General features: G+C 35.8%; 1 protein-coding gene across 5 annotated transcripts in view; it reads left to right on the top strand.

Moving 5' to 3' along the window:
* Slc16a7 (solute carrier family 16 member 7) overlaps nucleotides 1–9,071 on the top strand; it is a 159,883-nt gene extending 150,812 nt beyond the window's left edge. For all 5 annotated transcript variants that reach the window (XM_085683295.2, XM_085683296.2, XM_048418816.3 and 2 more), the window contains 2 exons: nucleotides 782–1,594; nucleotides 4,695–9,071. In XM_085683295.2, coding sequence (XP_085539421.1) covers nucleotides 782–1,594; nucleotides 4,695–4,972 — 1,091 coding nt within the window. In that variant the 3' untranslated portion in view covers nucleotides 4,973–9,071. The remainder of the gene's footprint in view (nucleotides 1–781; nucleotides 1,595–4,694) is intronic.
* Nucleotides 9,072–12,805: the final 3,734 nt, after the last annotated feature.

The following is a 12,805-nucleotide window of genomic DNA, read 5'->3' as shown; positions in this document are numbered from 1 at the left end:
AGAATAGTGTTGCAAAGGAGATGGTTTACATAAGTCAGTTTGTCTGTTTATAAAAGGAAGATTCATACATGCTGCCGAATACTGTCATGTCTGGGTGAGCTGAAAGAAGAAATTTGTCTCTCCAAGGTGGGACCAGCACTGCCAAGGATTTCATGGTGGGATCTTGGCCCCAAAGAATCAACTAAAACTCCCCCAAATAAAATATATTTCAAAAATATTTTATTCAACCCATGTCTAGCTGCTCAATTTAGAATAGGATGGATGTGGAATGAAATAGTGGGGTAAACTTATTTCTTTGTTTTATTATTGCATGGTGTTGAAAGGAATATCTATGAGGAGGTAGAAGATGGTTGAAAATTGTGAGTCTTTCAGTTTGTTCACAATTTCACTGCAGTAGCAGAGTATCTGCGTTCTTAAATCTCACTAGAAGGGAATAGAGCCTGTTTATTTGCATATGAGCCTGTGTGAGAAGGTATGATTCTAATTAAGAACTCATAATTTTGCCCTTGCTATAGCCCATTCTGTTGTATTTCTGTCATACCTCAGTAGTTGTCCATCTTATTTCTTTAAAATAAAGGGCTCTGAAAACATTCTTATAATGTTTATTTATGAAAACCAGTTTAGTCTTTTTGGACAATTATATTTCCACTTGTAATCCGCAAAGATTGGAATCCATTGCTGTACGTCTCTCTTATCCTGTATAGTGTAAATTTTGAGAAGTTTCTTTACAGAGTGACATAATGTGCTTGTGTTTTCTTTCTCCCTTTGTTTTCTGTTTTAGGTTTAGGATTAGCGTTCAACCTGCAACCAGCCTTAACAATAATCGGAAAATACTTCTATAGGCGACGACCCATGGCAAATGGCTTGGCCATGGCTGGCAGTCCTGTTTTCTTAAGCACACTGGCTCCTTTTAATCAATACTTATTTAACAATTATGGCTGGAAGGGGAGCTTCTTGATTTTGGGAGGCATATTTTTGCACTCCTGTGTGGCTGGGTGCCTCATGAGACCTGTCCAGAAAAGTACACGTAAGTCGAAGTCTAAAAGTAAAGTTGGTTCAAGACATGATGGAACTGTGAAGAAAGTGAGTAAGGAATCAACAGCAGAAAAGATTAATAAATTTTTAGATTTCAGCCTTTTTAAGCATAGAGGATTTTTGATCTACCTATCTGGAAATGTCATTATGTTTCTAGGGTTTTTTGCCCCTGTTATATTCTTGGCTCCATATGCTAAAGACAAAGGAGTAGATGAATATTACTCAGCTTTGCTGCTGTCTGTGATGGCTTTTGTGGATATGTTTGCTCGACCTTGTGGAGGTTTAATAGCCAACTCCAAGTTAATCCGTCCACGGATCCAGTACTTCTTCAGCTTTGCAATCGTGTTCACTGGCGTATGCCATCTCCTCTGCCCCCTGGCACATTCCTATGCAGCTTTGGTGGTCTACTCTATATTCTTTGGTTATGGATTTGGAAGTGTGAGCAGTGTCCTCTTTGAAACTCTCATGGACCTTGTTGGACCTGCCAGGTTTTCCAGTGCCGTGGGACTCGCCACCATTGTGGAGTGTTGCCCCGTTCTTCTCGGCCCTCCTATTGCTGGTAAGAATATTTAAGAATAATGTAAATATTTCTTTGTATTTCTTGGCAGTGATTAATATGGCTTTGACTAACTCTAGTTGTATAAAAGACTGGAGAGGTTTTGTACTTGAAATTTTCACTCAAAATCTAAGGCCTTGGACTTAGAAAATTATGAGCTTAAATTAGGTTGATGGTTAATATAACTTCAGGATTTTTAAGTAAATCAATTATTTTATTATTTATGACTATATCACAAGAATAAAGTGTGATTTTTTTGCTGAACAGGTTCATATTTTGCTTATATAAAAATGAGCAAAAATATAAAATATTATCCTGAAAGGATTAGAATCTGGGTCTTTATGAGAGTACATTATCTATGTTGGTTTGGGTTTTTGCCTAAGGTAGGTAACTTTTATATCATTGATACAGAATGCAAAAATGAAGAGAAATGCATTCAAGCTTAGCTTTTTGAGTAAATAATATCTGTTACATATTCATAAGTGATGAAGACCACATGTAGACTTTTATATGTGAAATGGTTTCTAAATTGTCTATAGAAGTGTCTATTCTAAAATTCCTACTGAGGAAATCGAGTTCATGTAGGTACTACCACATCAAAAAGTTGAGAAAATAGCCTGATGTTTTTTATTAACAAAAGAAAAAAATAGACGATGGGGTGGTATACACCTTTGATGTCAGCAGTCAGGAGGCAGAGGCAGGCCCAAGTTCAAGGGAAACCTGGTCTATAGAGCTAGTTCCAGTAAAATCAGAACTACTTAGAAAAACTGTCATGAAAAACAAACCCAAAATAAAGGAAAAGAAAAGAAAAGAAAGAAAGAAAGAAAGGAAAAAAGAAAAGAAGAAAAGGAAAAAAGAAAGTAAGATGCAAGAATGAGGGAAGGAAGGGAGAAGGGAAAAGGACAGACAAAGATAAGAAAGAAACGGGAAGAAAAAAGGGTAAAATAGCTACTATGGAAACATTGGGTTTTTGTTGATTTTCGTAGGGATTGTTTTGTGGCTTCCTTTAGAAATATATCTGAGAGCACCCCTGGAAGGAAACTGTGACAGACAGTTTCACAATTTAAACTTAAAATACAAAGGCAAATGACAAGTGCATTACATGCATGATTTAATTTAAAATAATCTTCTGTGTTAGATTTTTAAATGTTTTTGATGATGGGGTGGTGGTGATGCTGATGGTTGTTTGTGGTGTAATCTCTAACAGTCCTTATATATGTGTAATGGATACGGAGCTCATTCACTTAGGTTTAGTCCGCCTGCCGGGCACTCAAAGACTTGCTGATATCTGTTTTTCAAGCTTCTGTAGTCAGTTATTCAGCTGTTTTCTTTAGAACATGAAGAGGCTCCTGTAAAGATAGGAAATTCATTATCTCTTTAGTCTTAAGGCTATTATTGAAATTCCATCTTTTATTTTCTAATGATTGGAAAGACACCCAAGTCATTGTCAGGCCTTAGTGGTATTGTCTGCCCCTCTGCCAGTGTGAAGCACAAGGACCTTAGGTGGTAGGTATTTCAGTGCAAATACACATAGGCAACTGTTCATAATTAAACCAGAGAAATGTTCTCAAGTGGGTAAATATTTCAAGTAGCTCAACTTACTGCTAACTATATTTTAGTCAGATCGTATGGAGACTGAGGCACTTGAAGGTCTACATCACAGTTATGAATTCTTTTTTTAAAAAATATTTATTTATTCGTTTGCTTTTATTTATTTATCTATTTATTTACTTATTATGTATACAATAGTCTTTCTGTGTATATGCCCGCAGGCCAGAAGAGGGCACCAGACCCCATTACAGATGGTTGTGAGCCACCATGTGGTTGTTGGGAATTGAACTCAGGACCTTTGGAAGAGCAGGCAATGCTCTTAACCTCTGAGCCATCTCTCCGGCCCACAATTATGAATTCTTGACATCAAAATTCATCCTTAGGAGTTATTAAGAAAGTAATACTTTCATAAGAAAAGGAAAAACTAAGCATGAGCTCAAAAAAGTGCCGTAGTGTCAGCTAGCCTTTAGTTTTAGAGGTACCAGGCTAGTTTTAATTAATTGGGACCAAGGAATTCTTCCAGGTTAACTTCCAGATTCAATAAAACCAAAAAGGTGTTTAACCTACAAAGTGGCATACCACCTATGGAAGAGATTGGGTGAAAACACCCCACAACCTGATTAAAAGGGTGAGCTGTGAAGTGGCCTCATCTAAAGTTCACAGTCTGGGGAGTAGAGAGATGACCCAGCAGTTAAAAGTACTTGCTGCTCTTCCAGAATTCAGTTCCCAGCACCCACCTGAGGGAACTCACAATGGCCTGTAACTTCTGCTCTTAGGGAGTCATCTCTCTCTTCTGGCCTCAAAAGAGCACACACAAATACATGCACACAAATACATACCCACAGAAGAGCACACATATATTTAATAAAATAGGTCTCAAAAAAGAAAAAGAAAGAAAAGAAAGCAGCCGGGCCTTATTTTGGTAACTAAAGAATTAAAGCAGTTTTGCAAAAAAAAGCATCTGTAGTCCACATGGTGAGATCACTTCATAGTCACGACATGGGAGTTTAGTACAGGTAAATGCTCAGTCTGTGATAAGCATAGCGAAGCCAGTAACGAACTACACAAAAGCCCACTGGGTCTTCCAAAATATTGTAAATTTTTCATTATTAAATTAAAGTAACAAAGAAACATGGGAAAATAGTGATCTCAAAGTATCTGATGCAAAGTAACGGTTAAATACAGATGAAACCACATGCCTGTATACAAAAAATATGCCTCATATTCCTATGTAGTAATATACAAACACAATTATGTCTAATTTATCTTGATCATTTATTTTATTGGCAGAAATAGTTTTCAATAAATGTGATATATTGCTAAGGTAATTCTGTTGATATTTGTCCCAATTTGAGATACACACACACACACACACACACACACACACACACACACACACATTTAGGAGCATTAACTACAATACTTTCTATATTAAAGTGTGATTTGATTTTAATTTCAATAAGAGGACTACAGTTTGTCTGAGAAAGTTTCTTCCAGCTGTTATGTTGTCATTTTTATCAGACTCACTTAAAAAATGTTCTCTGTTTTATAGGTAAATTGGTTGATAAAACTAAAGACTATAAATATATGTATATAGCCAGTGGAGCAATCGTGGTAATATCAGGCATTTGGCTGTTCATCGGCAACGCTATTAACTATAGACTCCTCGCCAAGGAAAGGAAGAGAGAGAGAGCCAGGAAGAAGAAATCAGTCACCCATCCGTCCAGAGAATCGGAGGCTTTAAGCAGATCCAAGCAAGACGATGTTACTGTCAAAGTTTCAAGTGCACACAGTCCTCCGTCAGACAGAGAAAGAGAAAGCAATATTTAACGTGTCTCATCTCAAATCAGTGTTTATGAATTCACTTATGAGTTTCTTTGTGTTTTTCAAAGTGTTGGACAGGATTTTAGGTAAAACAATTGATCGCCAACAATGATGAAATGATAATTTGGGGTTATGAAATCAGAAAATCGATGTAGAGGCTTATTTTCAGACTTGACTTGGGGTGTTGTGATGAGAAAGAAGAATTTTTAAATCTTTCCCTGACTTTTATTTGTAGAATGAAACCTGCATCCCAGAAGCCTGGCTTACTTAAGCATATGTTTAATTCCATATAATGTCTCTCCTCAAAAGTTCATTTTTTTATTTGATGTTGTTACAAAGTAAATTGAAGACAATTCACACACAAAGAATCACATATATAATATATATCCACACAAACACTGAGTATCTGGAGACCATAAAGAAATAAATTAATTTGAAAGAAAAATATTATTACAGTCATTTTTAAGTAAAAGAAAAGCTCCAGGGAGATAATGGGACTGTGTTTTACTTGTCTGCAGTTTCACAGTGTGGCTTTAAAATAACAGTATGTATTGAAAGTCAAAATGCTAATAACTAAAAAATTAAGTGATTGCTAACATCAGAAAAAAAGTGTTTGTAAAATAAGCTTGGCAAAAAAAAAAACAAAAAACAAAACCCAAACCTCCTTTTTCACAGTCATGCTTGATTAATCTGTGCACACAATTTCTTTAAAAGGTTGCAATTAGTTCCTGGTGCTGGAAAAGAGAACAACTTCCCTCCCCCCAAGTAATTTGTAAAATTTTTACCTAACACATCAATTGAATTAGAATTTTAGTGAGACTGAACAACCAGCTAAACCCCATTGATTTGTATCTTAGCTCATAATGTACAACTTAATTCTGACTTTAAAAAAAAAAAAACAGGGCTCAATCCAGATTCAATGTTGTGCTGCAATAACCAAGCCAAATAAACAAGAATCCTAGTTGACACCTTCAAGTAGGCAAGAGTCTATTTTTTCCAACCAAAGAAATGACACGAGCTTAATCTTCTGAGTAATTTGTAAGAATAGAACTGACAAGAGTGGGGGTCATTATTGATCCCACTAAAGTTTTCTAATTCTTTACTAAAATAAGCAAAAGCAAAAGAAAAGGAACCCAGGCCTTGACTTCAGACCCTGAAGATGTCTCATGGTAGAGGGAACACTTGAAAGTTCTGCTCCCTACTGATTTAGACTGCCTGTTGCCTGAACAGAAGCGAGACATTGGAGCTTGATGGGTGGCAAGACACTTCTAAAAATACAGGTGTGGGGACTTCTAGGTATATAGTTTTATTACACAGTATTGACATGGTGAAGGGTTGTTACTCAGGTTAGTTGAGCATGTTCTCATTTTCTTGAGTAAAAGTAACTGGGATTCAGAATCATTCCTAAGACACTTTTGACCGAGCCGCGATTTCCTAACCTATAAATATCAGCTGAATTTAAATATTGTATATGTCTTGTTTAATTTTATGATGAATAGAACTCAGTGATTTACTATTGAGTGACACCACTCCAGCAATACCCTCCTCTTTTCTTTGCAGTAAAGGGTGGGTGCTATTTTTATTCCTTAGGAAACTCTACATAGATACTGCACTTTTATGACATCAACATTAAAGGCTTGAGTCTGTTCTAAAATTAATACACTACTTTAAATGTAGTACACAGGTTGATATTTTCAGATTTGGTTTATCTTCATTTAACATGTGCCCTTTTGAAGATATTTATGATTTTCAATCATTTAATAAAGAACAGGATGTGCCAATATTTTAAGGAAATGAATAAGGGCAACATGTGGCACCATATAACATACAATGTCCTTCATTTTTTTTTTGCAATGTCCTTTTCCTTAACTTGGTTCCATCCAGTCTTGAGTCAGCTCTTTTTGTGTGATTATTCCTTTTATATCCACTTTTGTTGTCATAAAAAATCATTCTGGTCCATCATAAAGAGTTCCAAAAAGAATGCCTTGCACTCTTTGAAAATACCTTTTTAAACTAATATACTTATCCGACAGCAGAAGAGGAGGAACAATAAGGCAGTGACCATGGGATTTGTAGTCACACCTGTGTGCTTTGACATTGCATGCAGAGATACTGTAGGGGGACCCTGGTGCCTTCATTTCTCCTTGGGAAGAGGTTTAGTTGTGTCAATAGCTGAAGAATCAAACCAAAGCCAAGTTGCATTTCCTTTGCTGCTTCTCAGTTGCCTTAATTCACTTCACTTCTGATGGTTATTGCATTGATCTTTAATGGTGTGGAAGGATCTCAGAGCACAGGACCTGGTGTGCAGAGTCATGTCAGAAACGTGACATTCTAAGTAGGAATGTCTCTAACAGACATGTTCTAAGCTAAAGCCATAACTTGCTTGAATCAGTAAGAGAACTGTAATAGAAATGAATCTACTTGTTTGCTCTTCCCGGTCCAACTGCATCTGTTGAAATACTTGTTTTTTTAATTAAATCTTTCAATGACTGAGCAAAGACTGTTGGCCTAAAGCTTTTGTTCCTATCTAATCACATGGTACAGGAGGAATGTAAATAACATGCTTGTCTGCAACTTTAGTGCTGAATACATTCCTGTCACAGAAAAATACCAGATTTTAGATGTTCAAGATAAGAAACTAAATCAATATCATTGAAATCCCCGCAAAATCCTAATTATTATTCAAAAGAAACTAGAGTACTCTTAATTTCCAATCACTAGCTAGTTTATATATTTGCCATTTGTTAGTTGAACATCCCTCATCTTTTGCTATTTAACCTTAACAATTTTTTACCATACATAGAAAGATAAATAGGTATGGACTTGTTCTTACCTAGTCTTCTTTCTAGGCCATTTTTGAAGAGGCAAGTGAGTGGGCTAGGCAGTAATATGTATCACATTGAAGACATGACATTTTTTCAGTATAAATTCACATGACTCATAGAGTTCTCCTTTTCGTTCTGTCTTCCAACCACCTTCACTTTAGCCACACTCCACCTGAACACCAAAAGAGAAATGAAACAATGAAACAATTGGATTTGATATGCACAAAAGTATTCTGTGAGGATGTAATTGTCTACTCACTTGCTTCTAACCCTATGACATGACAATCAAGAACACAGGAAAGTATTAGTAAAATTTTATATAGACATTATAATTAGTTGAAATTACATTTTCCAAAAATGTCTTACAAAGAAAAAACTCATATATAGGCTATTTCCAACCTTTAATAGAATAAATTATCCTAAATGTTTGGTTCAGTTTAATGGGAGAATACAAAGTGAAGAAGGAGGTAAGAAATCCATGATATACATTTTGCCTACACAATGCCTTTTAATATTAAAACCAAAGCCATACTAGAAGTCATTACTTTGATATAAGAGAGTCTCAGTCTCTCTCTCTCTCTCTCTCTCTCTCTCTCTCTCTCCTCTCTGTCTCTCTCTGTCTCTCTCTCTCTCTCACACACACACACACACACACACACATACACACACACACACACACACTGACAGAGCTCAGGAAATTTTTCTAGAGTTAAAAATAGTGTATTGCCCAACCAAAATGTATGGGTTTATCTAAAAGCAGAAAGTTCTTAGAGAATTCACTCAGTTTCCACATAAAACTGATAGTGTCAAAAGCAAGTAAAAAGACATACAAAAGAGTAAATTTTATATGGGAAATGAGACTTAACTGCAATCTATATTATAATTTATTATTTGTTCACTAGAAACTGAATTTTCTATATGCAAAATATAATTTCAAATGGCCTGTTTCTCTCATCAGTTCAAATTATCTCAAAAATTATCTCAAGTAATGATTATATAGAATAACTAAAAGTGCTTCATTAAATCCTTTTCTCATATAAATAATGGTATGTTTCTATGACTCAGGTGTAATGTATTTTCCCTGAAGTTGGAGTAAAGAACGTTCTTTAGTACACATAAGCTAATCCTATATTTGTTCCTACCTGTGATGTAAACTGTAATAATTGCTTACTATAGAACATGATAATTTGAATTTTAGTGACTATCCCATTTATAGGACTACCCCAGGAACCAAGAAATATGTATGCGATTGATAAGATTAAAGTAATTCAATTCATTAATATAGTATCTACTTATTTTCATTATTTGACAAAACATATCCTGAATAGGTAGTTACTTTTCAAGTTCCTCTGAGCATACTCCTTGTTCTCTTGTCTCGTGGAGAACACAACCATGACCGCCTTTGTCATCTTGTCTTGCTAGACATTTGAAGAGCTTATGCATCCCACCTCGTTTGAGGAGCTAGGTCTAAAGGCAGGTTTCCTCATGATGGTGTCATCTGTGGATGACGCCATCTGTGGTGCAGAGGGTTTTGCTCATCTGTGATTTGCAAGAATAGCCTCCCTGAAGCTCTATATACTTCATGTAAAAACGATACATGTTCACAAATAGGAAAAGCCTCCTAGTCTAGGCTTGAATATTCTGAGATTGGAAAGGTATTTGTGGTCTAGAAGACACATAAGTGTATGTAAGATAAATTCACAATTGAGTCTAGTTTGGCAGAACCTAGCAAAACAAATCATTCTCTCCTGGGCATTTGCCTTCTGGAGTTTTCCCAATATTTCTAAAAGTGCCTCGTACCTTCAAGAACTGGGATTAGCCGTGCTGTGCACTGTTTTACTAATCCAGCGTTGCCCCGTGCACACACGCACCACAGCTGTTTGTAATAAGGTCACTCAGATGTTTTTCAAATCTTGACATTTAATCCTGCCACTTCTACAGATCTGAATTCTTTGGGTCCCTGCACTTCCACATTTGAGAACACAGGCTAAAGTCAAAAGACACCCATGTCAGAAACTCTCATGTCATAAAAACACAAGTGGTCTTTGTTGACACCCTTAAATGAACAGTGTACTGAGACCATTATATTTACCATTCAGATTTAGTCATCTTTGCTTCAAGTGTTCACACTCAGTAGACTTTGCATCTTCACGCAGTATTATTATAAGGTTAGACGGCATCTCTATGCTTTCTTTGATACCTTCGTGAACACAGCTTGAAAAAATTGTGATAATGAGTATTATGGATAACGTTCTTGCAAGTCTCACGTTGAGCAAAGTTAACATTGACATTGAACAAAATCACCCCTATTCCAGTCCCAGGTGCTTTGTTTTCCTTAACACCCCTCTCTCTGCCTTTATTTCTTAATTTTGAATTAATTTCCTTTTTCTGTAATGTTTGGATAAAAGCCTTTAAGATTTTTGTCCTCCCCTTTTGGATATTTTCCACGTAGAATATTTCCTTGCTGGTGGTGTGATGACACTGTCATTGTTCTCGTGGTCTTTTGTTTTCGAGTCTTCATAGACAACCTGTTAATTAGGTAAGCAGCATTCAGCAGTCATGGAGAAGGCCAGTATATGCTGAATTTATTAACATAACAGTGACTAAGTTTTCTTTAAATGATGAAGCCAGTTTTTGTTTCTTTGTTTTTAATGTGAATGGCTAAATAAGCTATGAAAAAAAGTTTTATGTGCAAATCAGACACTGAATAAATGACTGCTAGGGTGTGGGCAAGTGGTCAGCGTGTTGTTCAGAAAAATTTTATCTAAGTTCAGCATGGACTTTCAAAACAGCAGTGATGCTGATGCTGTAGTTGTTTGTAGTTTCATTTTTACTTTGTGTATGCACCTAATAATGCTGTTGATAAACCCATTTCATCCACAACATGTTCAATAAAATAGACACTAGGTTTCAATGGGCTTTACTCTTCTACCACCAACATTGTATTGACTGAAGGTTGAGCAGTTCTGGACTTCATGAGATTGGACCTGCCAATCAAAATGCTGGTTTTGGAGCCTTGGATGCAATTGTATCTTGACGTGTAATGTATTTTCTCTCAACATATACAGATATCAAAAGTTATGTTTAATTAATTGATTGCACCATCTCACCTTTCTAAGCAATTTCATGTTAGCGGTCCACATTTTCTGTACTAGACTCAGCAGATTAAAACCTTTGCTAAGGTGTGCTCTGAGTAGTTGCAGGATTGAAGATAGTACACATCTTTTGACTTTCAAATACTTTTAATTCTCTTCACTAGACAAGCCCTGCCGTCAGTAATGATGACCTCATAGAATAAATAAAATAGTTTCCTAGAAGCCCATTCAATAATTCCCCATATTCAATACAAATATATTTCTTCAATCATACTTTGCAAAGTCAAGTTTGTAAACTTAATTTGAAGAATATCTACTGATTGCCACACTAGAGAGTCCTGGATTTGTCGTAGACAGTAACAATATGCTACTGAATTTTGCACAGTATATGATATTGTGGTAATATCAAAGCCATTCTAGAGACAACAGTATTATGTTAATAAGCATTTATTATAGTTGCTTTAATTGCCCTTATTTGAAAAGAAACATTCAATTGTTTCCTACACAATTGTCATCACTTAAATTAAGAACATCACTCATGCAATGTTCTAAGAATGTGAAAATTCATTAGGGAAAGTACTAGACTGAGTTCTATTAGACAAAACTAGATAATTAACAGGTGTCTCAGAACAATGTAACTAAAGTTTTAATGTCAGAGAATGCCCTTTAACCTATTCTGCCTGGATAGACAGCATTTCTAGGCGTTTCCTTTATTCATACCCCTCCAGAAATCAACAATAAACACCAAAAATAGTAAGATAAATCTCAGGAAGAAGTGTAGTGACTGCTTGGAATTCATTTTGCCAAAGTACAAAAGCAGCATTCTGCATTAGACATGTGTTTGTTTCAGTCACTGGGGACATCAACAACAGTATCCACTGTAGTGAAGGTGTTCAGAAACTGGCATGGAGACTCTTGTGGGCATGTGAAAGACCTTTGTACCTCCACTGGCAGATGTGTGGGGGTTATACTCAACCAGAGTGATGCTGTGTAACCATCTGATACCACTGGGACAGGAACAGCCTCGAGAGCAGCAGCATTACCCATCCAGGTCATGATAAAGTCAATATCATAGTTTAGTCTGCAGTATCATACAGTAATCTCTATGCTGAAAGTGAAATGGCAAGATCTTCCCAAATATTAAAATTTTCACTTGATTTGAAGAGTTTTTATTATAATGTATTAATGAATTATTTTCTAGGTTGAAAAATTCTCCACTTGTGAAGAAAATTTTGAAAAATTGTTACAACTTCGATGCTTTGGCTAAACATTTTCTCATTACAGTTTTAAATTTAAGATTTGGAGGAAGTGCTAGACATAATATCTTGCCATTAATAAGACATAGAAGATATACTTTACAATAACCACACCTACTTTTTGAAAAAAAACTGCTGAAGTGATTGAGCTTCAGAGTTAATCTATAAAATCATTTTCATTATAAATTATGCCTTAAACTCCACTTCTAAGATTCCCAAGTGCACCATAATGTGCTTTGTTTTCTCTGCATTTTGGTAACCACTGAGCAAACCATCACATGGGCACATAAATATGGATATTCCCTATTGCAGTGAAGTAAAGATTAAGGGAGCCTTGCTTGACCCCTAAGAGGATCCAGTCACCTGTTTGTACAGGATCTAAGTCATGGCAGCACCTGCCTCACCACTTGAAAGCAAAGTATAAAGTGATCAGTGTGAATGCCTATCGGAGTTAATATAAGATGATAAACTGCTCTTCTTTCACCTGTCTGCAAGGGACTATACTTTAAGTCGATCTTCGTGTAAAGTTCTGGAAATTTTTTATTACGTAACAATTCCTAACTTAGGAAATAAAAAAAAAAATGTGTAAAAGTGACCCCCAAAATGAGATAACTGGTGTTTTCACAGAAAAGCACATTTTATTTTAGTTAAATGTTATGTAGA

Source organism: Myodes glareolus, chromosome 26 (genome assembly GCF_982192425.1).
Source record: "Myodes glareolus chromosome 26, mMyoGla1.1, whole genome shotgun sequence".
NCBI classification, from domain to species: domain Eukaryota; kingdom Metazoa; phylum Chordata; class Mammalia; order Rodentia; family Cricetidae; genus Myodes; species Myodes glareolus.
Note: the sequence above shows the minus strand (reverse complement) of the source record. Positions and strands in the feature narration are given on the sequence as shown.